The sequence below is a fragment of the Vanellus vanellus genome (assembly GCF_965231255.1).
Source record: "Vanellus vanellus genome assembly, chromosome: 22".
Classification (NCBI taxonomy): Eukaryota; Metazoa; Chordata; class Aves; order Charadriiformes; family Charadriidae; genus Vanellus; species Vanellus vanellus.
Window position 1 is genome coordinate 7602438 of NC_138927.1, and position 13364 is coordinate 7615801.

Here is a 13364-nt window from a genome sequence, read left to right on the forward strand (position 1 = left end):
ATTAAGTGAACTTCTAAAGGCCAGTTAAAGAGCACGTTTCACAGTATTGTGGAAAACGCAGCTTAAATCTGTTACTATGGTGCAGATGGCCTACATTTCTTCTTTCCTCTATCCCCATAAAGCGTCCAGCTCCCTCGAAGGGTTAGTACTGCTCCTTTCTGTTTCTGGTGATAGCAGTCTGGCATACTAACAGACATCAATCTAGGAGAATCCTGTCTGACTGTGTTCTTTGAAAAATGGGCAGTTTTAAACAGTCGCTAACTCCTTTTTTCTCTTTGTGATTTGGGGTACTTGAGACCCCTAATCTTTTCATTAAATAATGCAGTATTTCAGTCTTGTACTTCAAACAAGAAAGCCTGGATTTTATTACTGTATTTTTCTCTGATTTTGTTGAAGGTAGAATTGTAGGTTTTTTGGGTGTCCAGTCTCTACACTGCACTTGAAGTACAGAAATGGATCAGTTTAAGCCCGGTGACATGGTCCATGTCTTTAGATGGCAGTATTCGCTGTGGCATAAATGTGGCAATCTGGCTGCAGGGTTGCATATCACAAGGCAGAGTTTTCCTGCTCTTACACTGCGAGTAGTCACTCTGTTTCAACTTCTGTCGTTGGCTTCCTCCTGTGCAGCACGATGACCGGGAGGGTGAAGGTGCAGACAAGTGGGTGAACAGAGGCCGCGGTCGGGGTGCTTTCCCCCGAGGAAGAGGTCGCTTCATGTTCCGAAAGTCAAGCACCAGCCCCAAGTGGGCTCATGACAAATTCAGTGGCGAAGAAGGAGAAATCGAAGATGATGAGAGCGGAACAGAAAACAGAGAGGAAAAGGACACCTTACAGACGACGGCTGAATAGCCGCAGCGTCTGCGTGTTTCCGAGAGCCCTGGCAGGAGGGAAGGGTTCAGCGCAGCGCTGGTGTTGGAGGCTGTCAGGGCGATGCTGAAGTGCTGAGCTCCCCAGCGAGGAGCTCTGAAACAATCCCGAAGTTACCTGCAATTCCAGATTTCAGCCTCCCTAAGTGTGAACTAGAACGGATAAACCATTTACTCTTGGATCCACTCGTGGAGTATATCTTCCCAAAGACTTACCTTCTGGACTGAATAAGGTCAAGTACTGGGTGGAATCCTAGATTTTCTCTCGTCTGTGACCTTATTGAATGGTCGGTTATTTTTTTTTTTTTTTTTGGTAACAGGCTTTGAAGACAATGTGGATTTTGGTTTGTGCCCATCTTAACCCAGTAGTCTTGACATTTTTGTTTCTCTTTTATAATTTGAAATAGTAAAGGTCGGGATTAACTCGCCAATTCAAATTTTTCTCCCCTATTGTGTATTCAATTTTTTAAATTCATACTCTACTTATTTTAGGCCTTTACGTATGTAGTAACATCAATTAAATGATGATTTTGGAAACTGTTTTTGGTTCTTATAAATAAGAAAGAGATCAAGCATGTGAATAAACATCTAAATGTTAACTTGTTGGGACCAAACTGCTATGATTTTGTTTTTTAACTTTTTTTTTATGTAACAGTTGAGTTTAGGGCCTTTTAAAAACAATTGTTTTCCTTTTATGTTGAAAGTTAACAAAATTAGCATGGTTTAAAAAAAAAAAAAATTACACCCTACTTTTCACCACTGTTTGTGTACAGTGTTAGGCCTGGTGTGTGCTGGAGTCCCAAACTGCTTGTAGGCATTTTGTGTATCCTCTTTGCAGCTGGTTGTGAACTTGAGTGCTCTTTCCAAGGTAACATAGTTTTCTAAGAAACCTCAGAATTCTACTAGGTTAAAAATATAAAAGGAGACGAGAATTTTTCAATATTTTTTATTAATCTTTTTATAAAAACAAAAGGCAAATCCCTCCTGTGTTGGTTGAGGACGGCCATTATGATGTATTTCTTTTTATCTTAAAAATATTCTCAAAAAGTTTGCAAATAGTTCTCTGCTAAGTCCGTGAGCCGCCTTAGCAGGAGAGGCATGTCCACGCACCGACGCTGAGTGTGCACGTGCTGTCAAGACACCGCTCTCCCTCTCCTGTCCATCTCTGCCTTCCCTCCCCCAGGATTGCTGTGCTGTTTCCCCGCACACACCAACTAGAGTTTGGTTTGTTTTGACTTGAACAGTTCCTGTTTAGCAAAGCCCTGAAGTTTGTTTATGCCAATAAAATACAATAAAATAAGTAGTAGGTGTAACTCTGCTTTGTTTTGTGTTCTGAGTTGGGGGCTCCTGTCACCAGACACTTGTCTTCTGAATTAATTGGTGAGGCCAAAGGACTGAACGCCGGTGGCCAGCCCCAGTGCGGAGCGGCAGAGGAGTTGCTGGGCAAGGAAGCTTTAAAAGATGATAGTCCTGGAAGAGGGGTTGGACCAGAGAGCAGCCCTGAGAGAGGGAGCTTAGCCCCCACTGTTACAAAGCAGCAATTGCCCGCAGTTACTCTCCTGCTTTCCATTTCATATGGCCCTTCAGGTGGGGAACGTGTCACTTGGCAAATAAACTGCCACCGCAGCACGAGGGGGAGCAGGAGCAGAGTCCTGCAGTTCCCCCCAAGGAGCCGGTCGGGGCAGGCACCGCAAAGGTGGGGTTCTCTTGAGTTATGCTATTGCAGATGCGGGAACCAGACAGGTGGGGGTATTTGTTTTACCATTAGCCCTCCAAGTTAGTCACTAAAGTCAACTAACTGCTTTCTTTTAAGCAGTGAATAGACCTTTTAGCCCTGTCGTGTTAGCAGTAATTGCATGGGGGGGGCAGTTGGGGGGGTGACAGCCACAGGCCACATTCCCCTGTCCTGTGTCACCCGTGAACAGGAAGAACAGCTCCATCCACGCTGTAAAACTGAATTTGCTGAAGATCCCAGCTCCGGGCAGCAGAGAAACTGGCCACTGCTGGTGCTGGTGCGGGGCGCTAAGTGCTTTTTTGTTGCTGCCACCTGAAAGGAAGATTGCTCCCTGCTCTCTGGCGCCTATGGGGGATGCCGGGGGGATGCCACCGGGCAGTGTGCGGCATTCCTGGCTGCTGTTGGTTAATGCTGTTGGCTAATGGCAGTTGAGACAGTGATGTGGGTTAACAGTTTGTGTTTCCCTTCCCACTTATATTTGAGCACCTGAGCCGACTTGAAACAAAGGGTGCGCAGTGTTCGCCTCCGCTGCCCCCTCCCTGCTCCGTGGGTCAGTATTGCCGAGTCGGTGCCTTTGGACTGAAGGAATATTCATGCTGTCAGCATGGACCAGCCAGGGAGCCCTGGGGCCACTAATGACCCTTCTGGCCGCTGCGATCTGCGGAGGGACAGCAGCGGCACGGCCACACCAGCCCCGTGTGCTCGTGGTTTGTGGGTTTCGGCCGCTCTGTGGTTGAGGTTTCACTTCCCCCTCCACACCAAAGGTGACAGACACATAGCGAGGCCCGGGTGGCTTTGAGCTGCTGTCTGGGGCCTTAGTGCTTCGCTCCCCGGGTTCGCAGCCTGTGCCGCAGCCGTGCCCGTGTCGGCCGTGTTTGGCTGCTGCCTGTGTGTGCAGCTCAGGTAGGGATGTGCCGTGCGAGTGGTACCCAGAGCCGGGCACGGCCGTGCTGCACCGCAGGCTGCCTCTGGGTGCTGTCGGTGGGGCAGGGGAGGCTGGGGCTACTGCTGGCCCCGTGGGGGTGCAGGGTCCCCCCTCCTCTCGCCTCACAGCGAGGAACCCCCCTGACTGTCCGAGCGAGACGGGAGCGGTGACGGAGCCATGAGTCCCCTCCTTGTGCTGCAGTGGGTACGGTGCCCTCTTCACCTTCTCTCACGATTGCTGCTACCACAGATTGTGTCCAGAGCTGAGCTGGGGTACAGCTAAGAGCCAGAGAAATGTTACTTTGGGCTGCACCAAGTGCATCCGCACTCAGTCGGGGGTCCCTTTCGTTAATTCTTTCCCGTTGAGGCAGTCTGAGAGCCATTGGTTGGTTCCCAATGGGGGCCAGTTTGGAGCAGGTCACAGTAAGTAGTGTATTCAGCAAACCCCCATTCAGCTGTAATGGCATCGTGGGGGTGTGCTGGTCCCAGTGACTGATATGTTTTTAATTCCATAATTAGCGTTTTCACCGCCTCGTTATGTTCTAATTTCCAATCCCAGGATTTGCCTTTCTGTAAGAGTGAGTATAATGGACAGGAAATGATAGAAAACCCAGGCACGGGCTTCCTCCAATATCCTTAAGTTCCCATTAATTTTTGTAACTCCCTCCTTGATTGAGGCACCGGCAGCTCTTCCATTTTTTCTGAAGGTATCTGGAGGAATCACAGCACTGCCTGCTATCCACCGGGTACCTCAAAATTTTACTTCTCTGCTTGGTCCCTGACATTTCCCAGGTGGAATCTCAACTTCTGCTTTATTTAGTGCTTGCCACACCGCTGCTGCCGCTCCCCACACCGTCTCAGGGGAAGTTCCTCTGACCCGAATATCATCTATATATCGGTGCGGTTTCGTGTCTCGGGGGAGTGAGACAGTAAAAGTTGAGCAAGTGCAGCATGAGCGATTGTGGGTGAATGTTTATACCCCGGTGGGAGTCTGTTCAAGGTGCATTGTATTCCCTCCCAAGTGAAAGGAAACTTCTCTTTCTCCTCCTCCTTCAAGGGAGCTGTAAAGAACATACCTTGTACATGGAGCACCGCCACCCATGGCTGTGCAGCTGCCTGCGGCGTAGCTGTGAAGTTTGCAATGTTCGGTACAGCCGCCGTGAGCGGGGCTGTGTTCGCGTTCAGGTGCCGATCGTCATCGGTTCAACGCCACATCCCCTCTGGCTCCCGAACCGGCCCGACGGGCGAGTTATCTGAGGAGTGGGCCCTGGAGAGCATTTGACATTTCTCCAAATCAGCTGCCGCTTCAGAAATTCCATTTCATGCCGCCACAGAAATCGAGTATTGTGGGACGTAAGCGGTTGTTGAACCCGGGGCTGCGCGGAGCCCCTGCACTGCAGCCGCCCCATCTCCGCCGGGGCTGGAGCCGAGGGACCGCACGCCCGGCAGGCGCCAGGGTCGCCTGTTAGAAACACTGACACCTACAATATTTTCATGACAATCTTTAATTGCAAAGCGAGCAGTCGCCATGCGCTTCTCGCCCAGGAGCTGTGAATTGACTTTGGCAGTTGGCACACAACGCTGCTCCATTCACACCGGTAATCTTAACTCTCTGCCATCCGAATTGTGCGCCCAGCTTCTTGGCATCTTGTCCTCTTTGTAGTGAAATCTGTGCTCCCGTATCTATTAGACTTCACCAATTGTCCTCAAGGACTGACTGGAATCAAAATACATGCCCCATCATCACATCACTCATTTTTCAACTTCATGTCCTGTAATTCCTCCCTAGGGGAGGAAGCGTTTGTCTCCCTTTCTTGATACACAGCTTCTAAACCAGTTCCTAGCGTTTTCAGCTAACTCCTTTCCCTTTTCCATCCTTTGGGTGGCCCCTAATTACTTTTAAGTTGTCTTCAACGACTTCCCAATTATGCCAACTGCCACGAGCCTGTTATTCTGAGAATCTGGGACTCAGATTCACTCCATACCTCTGTAAATAATTGGTGATGCTACTTCCCATCCTGCCAACTACGCCAATTTGTCACAGATGGAGTGATGCACTTCACTCGTAAGAGAGAACACCACTATATTTTATTGATATGCATCTCCCAAAGTCCAGCATAAGCTGGGTGAAGCCATCGCAACCCAACTGGTCATGGCCTGGGGGGGACACATGCTGCAGTGGGGAGATGGTGTCCGGGTCCTCAGCAGAGTGTGGAGGTGCAGGGACGGGGCCACCCCGAGGTGGGTCGGGGCAGCCGGGGGCACGGCCATGTCGGGGTTCCGGAGGAGCCCTGTGGGGCGCAGGGATGCAGCATTAACCCGCACCGAGCTGCTCTCCGCTTCGACTTCCTTCCCAGCGCGGAGCCCATTTCCTCTGGCGTCACGTGTGCGGTGCGGGGCCGTGGCAGCAGTGGGAGCCTGGTGCGGCATCACGCCCCACGGCCTCGTGGGCAGCCCCACGCCGGCAGGTAGGATGGAGCGGCCGTGGCTTGGGGGGGGTCCTGTGCCCTGGGACCATCCTGGTGGCAGCACCTGTGCGGGGCGGTGGTGCTCCCGGGCTGTGCTGGTGCTCCGGGAGCCGGGGGAGCTGCCGAGGAGGCGCAGGGGCCCGCGGGACACTGAGCAGCTCTGGGCACCACCAGTCCCGCACTGCTGGGAGCGATGGAGCCCCGGGGCCCGCGGAGCAGCTCCCCGCACCATCGGGGCTGGGTGCCCTCGTCCCCGCGGCCCTCGTGGCTGTGGCCATCTCTGCGGGTGGATAAAACCCACAGGCATTTTTGGTGCCTGTGAGGTCACTGTGGCGAAGGCCGTGCTGGTGGCGGCAGGGACCAGGCGGCACCAGGGTTTCTGGCCCACCATGGGGATGGGGTGGCCTGCCACGGGGACAGCATGGCCCACCACAGGGACAGGGTTGCCCACCATGAGGACAAGATGGTCTGTGGGCACATGCCTGTGGCCTGATGCCCCGTACCCCACTCTGATGGGGGGGGACCATCCTGGTGAGAACCCGGGGTGCGGTGGCAGAGGGATGCTGCTGCGCCGTAGGCGGTGGCGGGACGGCATCCTGCCCGTGCCGTGGTACCGGCGCTCTGGGGGAGGTTTGCAGCCGCCTGCTCTGCTGCATGCAGAGGAAGCGCCAACCGCAGCGGGGCCGGGTGCTGGGCCGGGTGCAGGGTTGGGTGCAGGGCAGCACGTTGGGCTGCCATGACCAGCAGACAGCTCCCCGGGCACATGGTGCATGGAGTAGAGCCGCCATGGGGCTGGTTGGGTGCTGCTGAGCATCGCTGATGGCCGTGGCAGGCATGGGAGACGCTGCTGGTGGGAACCACGGGCCCAGACGCACCGTGGGATTCTGTCTCCCAAAGGATACACCTGTGGGCACCTCCTCGCCAGCACCCCCATCCCCCACACATGGCCCTGAGCCTGGGAGGGTGCGGGGATGTGGGGAGCCAGGGATGGCCCCTGGAGACCATGTCCTAGCAGGGCAGGGGGGTGGCTATCCTGCCCAGCCGAGGGGTCCCTGGGAGAAGGGCTGTAACGAGGGTCTTTCCCCCCCGCGCCCGATGAGCCCCTTTGCTCCGCGGCAGCTGGTAACACAGCGAAGGACGACGCGGGTGAGGAGGGGGAGCACCCGGGTGAGTCCTGGGCCGGGGGAGGTGGGAAGGATGGGGACAGGGACCCCCGTGCCTGGGGCAGATCCCTGGTGCCACAGCCGGAGTTCCCCTGCGGGAAGCGCTTCCTGCCCTGCTCTCGCTCAGCCGTGCCGCGCGGTGCTCGCTGCGCCGGTCCAGACCCAGTCCTGCCTCCTCTCCCCAGAGCTCCCGGCACCGGTAAGGATGGAGCCAGCCAAGGTCCCCCCCAGCAAGAGGATGGCTCCTGCTCCCCCGATCCCTGCCAAGGCCAAACCAGCCACTGTGCTGGCCAGCAAGTAAGACACATGTGGCCGTGTCGGGGCATCTGGGGCCACCGCGATGCCGTGCTGATGTCCATGCCTGGTCCCCAGACCCGGGCTGGCGTCTCCCCCACGGGAGGGCTGAGCACGGCTCAGCTCTGCCGCTTGACCACCTCTGCTGCCCCCCCAGGCCCGGCGGTCCCCAGCCCTGTGCCGCAGCCGACATGGAGCTGGGCAGAGCCGGCGACACAGGTAGGCATTGGGTGCTGACACCGGGCACTGCAGCCATCGTGGGGCCGTGCCCTGTGCCAGCACCGGGCGCTGATGCTCTCGTTTTGGCAGATGCTGACGGCTTCAACGTGGTGCCAGTCACCACGGCCAAGCTGAGCCACCCCACCGTCGCACGTCCCCGGGTGCCGGGACAGCGGCCGCCCAGCCTGGCCCTGGGGAGCGCGGGGGGTCCCTGCGGGATGGAGCAGCCCCGGGGGATCTATGCCCCTCTCCCTGGCGCGGGGCAGGCACCATGGAGCACGGAGGTGCTGGCGGCGCCGCAGCCGGGGGAGAGGCTGGCCCTGGAGGACCTGAAGGCTGAGGTCCGGTCCCTGCACATCCTCGTGGACCTGATGCGAGCCCAGCACCTGTGAGTGGGGATGGGGGTGGGGGGTCCCCAGCCGGCTCCCAGCCCCTCTCGCCGTCAGGTCTGGCCCTGGCTGATCCGTCCCCGGCGCTTTGCAGGCGGGACCTGGAGGACATGCGGCAGGAGATGTGCCAGGAGCGGGCCAAGCGCCAGGCGCTGCAGGTGAGTGAGTCCCTGGAGAGGGGCTGCCCCCGTGCCGGGGTCTCCGCCACCCCCGACACTCACAGCCTCTCCCCGCAGGCAGAGATCGAGCGGGTGAGGAAGGTGCTGCCCTGCTAGCACACGCGGGGGCTGCGGTACCCATCCCTCTGGGCTGGCGGGTGGCACACGGTGCTGAGGCTCTGTGCCAGTGCTGTGCCATGTGCCCCCCCCAGCCCTGCTGCCCCCAGCCCAGTTCTGCACCGATCGGGCAGGAGCGCCCACCCCACTCTGCTCTGCTCCCTGCGGCGCCGGGGCGTGCGACAGGCCCGGGATGTATAGATACTGGTTAAAATAAACTATTTTTGGTACGGAGTGCTGCTGGGCTGTGTGGGCGCTGCAGAGGGCTGAGCCCTGGGAATCTGCTGAGAGCTGCCACGTCCCTGCGGTGTTGGGCTGGTCCTGCTGGGCACTGGGGTCCCGCCATGGCACTGGGGGTCTCACCATGGCACTGGGGTCCCACCAGGGCTGGCTGACTGCACGGCCCAGAGCAGGAGCCTGCAGTGCTCAGCCCCAGGTGCTGGCAGTGGACATGCCAGCAGGCACGGGCAGGAGTGCTGGTCCTGGGTGGGGACGAGTTCCCACCACCACCCCCTGCACCCCGTCCCAGGCTGGGATGCAGGGCCGGGGCCACAGCAGGGCTGAGGCAATGCCTCCTCCTCCTCCTCCTCGTCCTTCAGCCCCCGCACCATTTCCCAGCCCAGCCCCGGAACATGCTGGCCTCGAGCCACCGGAGAACATCTGGAAAACATCTGGATCCTGCTGGCGCTGGCGGCGCAGGGGGACCGGCCTGGGAAGGAGCTATTTTTATAAAGCTGCCGGGGATGGGGGCTGGGGAGGGGGCCGCGGGGCCCCCTGCGCCCCGTGGGGCCAGTGGCGTGGGCAGGATGTGGCCCAGCCCTGCAGGGAGCATCCCGCGTCCCCGGGGAGCACCGGCCGCCCCAAGAGCCCAGCAGGGAAACATCCGCTCGGGCCCCACCGGGAGGGCGCTGGGTCAACGCCGGGCGGTGCCGGAAAGGCCCCAGCTAATTTTAGTGGGGCTGGGGGGGGAGGAATTGGCCTGGGTCCCACCCCTGCACCGCTTGTCCGGCTGCTGCAGCCGTGGCCACTGCGGCATGGAGGGCCGCCCTCGGCATGCAGGGACCCCCACGCTGGGCACCAGTAGTGTATAACAGCACCATGTTTCTGGGGCAGGACCCCACAGCTTACACGGATGTACAGCCCCACCGCGACCCACTGGGATGGGCCTCCCTTGTGGTGCCAGTGCTGTGCCGATGGGGCCAGCACCCACGGCCGAGCCCGGCAAGGTCCGTCCTGTCCTCATCCCTGTCCCTGCAGGGTCCCGGGGCCGCTCGGCTGGTGCCAGCGGTCGTACCAATGGCTCAAAGTGCATCGTGTCCTGCAGCGGCAGGGGCGAGTCTGGCCCTGGGGGTGCCCATGGCACCGGGGTCCGGCTGGCAGCGGTGAAAAGATGCTCCAGGGCAGGTCTGCCAACCCAGGGGCAGTGAGCAGCCCCCTGCCGTCCTCCCACCTCCTGGCCCCAGACCGGGTCCCAGGCAGCTCCCAGGGGTGGCACGGTGCCGGCAGAGCTACCGGGGGGAGCTGGGCACAGTGCTGGGGCAGCTGCCCCTGTGCCGGGGCTCAGTAGTAGTGGACACGGCCCAGGGTGCCGGTGCCAGTGCCCAGGATGTCGGGCTGCCCGTTGCGCCAGATCTCACGGATGATGCGCTCGCGCTCCTCCAGCCGCTGTGCCCTCTCCAGCTCCTCCGCCGAGGCAAAGACGTTGACGGCCAATGCCCCGTCCCCGGGGCTGTGACTCTCCAGTGGGATCTCGGTCACTGGCAGCAGCGACTCGGACGCTGCGCGGTCGATGGTGTCCTCCTCTTCCTCGTCCTCGTCCTCGTCCTCCTCCTCCTCACTGAGGTCCCTCGGGCGGGGCGGGGGGCGTGCTGGGGTCCGGCAGGAGAGACGCAGCACCAGCAGGCACAGGGTCAGCACCAGCCCGAAGCAGACACCCAGCACGAAGTAGAGCCCGAAGCTCTCGGGGTTGGCTGTGGGGAGAGCAGAGGGGCTGACGGACTGGCCTGAAACCGCGCTGGGGCCCCGCAGTGGCCCCAGAGTCCTCCCAGGACATGTTCCCGCGGGATCCGGGCAGGCTCACCTCGGATGTGCGCGTACGCGGCCATGCTGTTGCTCAGCAGCTCCATGTCCCGCCTGCGGCTCTCCATCGTGTGCCCGGCTGCGCTCAGCGTCTCTGGGGATGGCACGTGCTCAGCATCTGGGGGACACAAGGGCTGGACGAGGTGCTGCGCCCCCCCCCCGCCCCCCCGCGGCCATGCCTGGCTGCGACTGTGCCCCAAGGGCTCCCCGCTGAGCACCGGCTGGGACAGGGGCTCGTGCCCTGTCTGGGCTGCTCCAGCCAGGGCTGAGCCCCTCAGGTGCCAAAAGGAGCCATTCTGCTCCCACCGCCCCTCTGTCCTTCCTGCGGGACCAGGACGGATACGGCTGCTCCAGGACACCACGTCAAGCGGCTCTGTGGCATGGGGCCAGGCTTTCCATCCCCGGCGTGGGTCCTGGGCACGGGACACCGGGATGGGACATGAGCTTGGTGCCAAGAGGAGCAGGGGTCCCAGCACACCGCTGCAAGGCTGCCTGCGCCAGCAGGGCCACGGGGCACGCAGGAGCTGGTGCTGCCTGCACACACGTGTACATCCCACGCAGCCCCTACAGGTTCTGGGGCACCCACCACTGTGCTCTGCCTCCACCACGGCCGGGGTCTCCCCTTGCCCCGTGCACCCCAGGACTGCCAGGGGCCAGTGGTGGGGCAGTGTGTGCCCCCCTCATCGCGCTGGCTCCAGCCTTGTCTGTTTGCCATGGGGGCAAGGACCGGCCATGGTGCAAAGGCCATGGGGTTGGCAAGCAGTAGGGAACACCACTGAGCCAGGGCTGACTCCACACGCCCCAGCTCCCGCCGCAGCCCCGGGGCAGGACAGGGCGCAGGGCAGGCACTGGCCCCGGCTGCGAGAGGAAAAGCCACCCGCGCCCTCACAGTGGGGCAGCCACGGTTCCTGTGGGATCCTGCCCTGGGAGCTGGGGAGGGGACGTGGGCACCCTGTGTGGTCTCCTCCATGACACCCCATGGGGATGGGGTGCCGGAGCCCCACGCTGGGGTGCAGGAGTGAGCGCCCACCTCCTCCTGCCCAGGGACCGCCTGGCCCCAAGCATCTGAGCACCAGTGCCGGCAGCCCGTCCCCGCAATGCTGGTGTGGGGCCGGGTCCCCCCCAGCTGTGGGGTGCTGAGGCCCCCAAGGCACGGGGCTGGGCATGGGGCAGGGCAGGAGGCGATGCAGCGCCCGGCCCTGGCAGGGGACGAGCTCATTTCCCAGAAACGTCTCCACCGAGGGAGGAATGAGGAAAGAAATGCAGAAAATGTGACACATCAGCAGAACCGTCCCCGGACAGTCCAGTGCTGGGGGCCACTGCACATCCCGGGGCTGGGCAGCCCCTCGCGGTGGGACACTCCGAAACACAGCCAGCAGTGTCCCCAGGAGGGTCCTGGTGCCCTCCCCGCGGAGCAGCCCCACCGCCAGCCTGCAATGGGGCCGGCTGGGAGGTGCACAGCCCCGCTGTGGGGCTGGAGGGCAGACCCCCACCATGGGGCACCAGGGACCCCCAGAGCCCCGCCGGCGGCAGGGCTGCTGGTGAGGGCACCCCAGGGCTGCCCCCAGGGGTGCTTGGGACCCACAGATGGGTGCCCACGGCCGTGGGCCGTGGCAGGGTGGGGGTCCCGGGCGGCAGCGGGCAAAGGGCGTAGGTGAGCCCGGGGACGGCGGGAACAGATGGAGGGAGCGGGTGCTGCGTGCTGGGCAGGCAGGTGCCCGGCTCTGCCGCGCAATGGAGCCGGGGCTGTGCTGGACCCCGGGGGCACCCACGCAGGATCACCCCGGGATACGGGTGCGCCTGCAGGCACAGCCCCAGAATGCTCAGCCCTGTGTCCCCAAGCACAGCACCCTGTGTCCCCGAGCCCTGCATCCCCAAGCACTAAGCCCTGCGTCCCCAAGCCCCCAGCCCCGGGTCCCCAAGCCCCCAGCCCTGCACCCTCAAACTGCTGCGTCCGCAAGCCCTGAGCTCTGCATCGCCACACACTGAGCCCTGCGCACTCCAACGCCGCGGCCCCAGGCACCGAGCCCCGCATCTCCAAGCCCCACGTCCTCGAGCACAATACCAGAGCGCCTTAAGCAGAGGACGGGGCAGATCCGTGACACCCCACCCCGGCCGTCAGGGCTGGGTGGACGTAGATGTGTTGGGCCCCTTGGGGTGCCCCGTGGTCCCCTGCAGTGCTGAGCCCCGTGCTGGTGCCCCGTGCCTGGCACGGCTGGTACTCACCGGGGTGGCGGGCGGCCCCGGAGTGGGGCAGGAAGGCGAACGGTGGCAGGAGCCCGCTGCACTTTGGCTGGAGAGAGGGAAGAGAGAGAAAGGTCTGTTTAGCATTAACGCTGCAGCAACAGGAAATAGTTTGGAGGCGGCTGGCGGTCAGCGCTCCCCGCCGGAGCCAATGGCAGCCCCGTCCCGACACCGAGCGGGGCGCGGGGCCGGGGTTCGTCCCGCTCCCCTGGGATGCTGCGCTCGGCCCTGCCGTGGAGCCGCCCCGGAGCAGGAGCAGGAGCAGGAGCAGGAACAGGCCCGGCCCTCCCCAGAGGCAGGCTGAGCTGGCGGAGCCGCACTGTGGCCGATCACCCCGGGCTCATGGTGCCGTGCCTCGGCCTGGCGAAGCCCCACGCGTTGCACCGCAGGGACGTGTGTGCCGGGGCTCCTGGGGCAGCCCCCAGCCCCAGGAAGGCGCGAGGACCCACAGGGTCCTGGCTGCCCTGTTGGCCCCAGCGGGGCCGTGCAGGGAGACAGCAGTTCAGGCCATGGGGCAGGGGTCCAGCCCCACTGCCGCCCACCCACAGCACATGCTGCACTGGAGCCGCAGCAGTGTGGGGCAGAGCCGAGGGCACGGGAAGGGGCTCTACCCCATCCTGGACACACCAGGACCACACATCTGGGATACGCAACTCCACATCCCACAGCTGTCCCCAAGGGTCCCTCCCGCACACCTTGCTGCAGCCC

General features: G+C 61.3%; 2 protein-coding genes across 4 annotated transcripts in view; one reads left to right on the forward strand and one right to left on the reverse strand.

The window, feature by feature from the left end:
- THRAP3 (thyroid hormone receptor associated protein 3) overlaps nucleotides 1-2179 on the forward strand; it is a 33181-nt gene extending 31002 nt beyond the window's left edge. For all 3 annotated transcript variants that reach the window (XM_082493988.1, XM_082493990.1, XM_082493989.1), the window contains exon 13: nucleotides 628-2179. In XM_082493988.1, the coding sequence (XP_082350114.1) occupies nucleotides 628-849 (222 nt within the window). In that variant the 3' untranslated portion in view covers nucleotides 850-2179. The remainder of the gene's footprint in view (nucleotides 1-627) is intronic.
- A 7126-nt stretch (nucleotides 2180-9305) lies between these two features.
- EVA1B (eva-1 homolog B) lies at nucleotides 9306-12864 on the reverse strand. The gene is made up of 3 exons (XM_082494061.1): nucleotides 12639-12864; nucleotides 10414-10530; nucleotides 9306-10303 (listed from the first exon to the last, which is right to left on the reverse strand). Exons 2-3 carry the CDS (start codon nucleotides 10478-10480, stop codon nucleotides 9894-9896), a joined length of 477 nt encoding a protein of 158 aa, XP_082350187.1. The 5' UTR covers nucleotides 10481-10530; nucleotides 12639-12864; the 3' UTR covers nucleotides 9306-9893.
- Between the last annotated feature and the right edge of the window lie 500 nt (nucleotides 12865-13364).

Bases quoted from the DNA above. Each gene is read 5' to 3' on its own strand.
- EVA1B (XM_082494061.1), bottom strand. From the start codon at position 10,480: ATGGAGAGCCGCAGGCGGGACATGGAGCTGCTGAGCAACAGCATGGCC. The intron at 10,304-10,413 runs GTGAGCCTGCCC...CTCTCCCCACAG, and splicing joins CGCGTACGCGCACATCCGAG to CCAACCCCGAGAGCTTCGGG.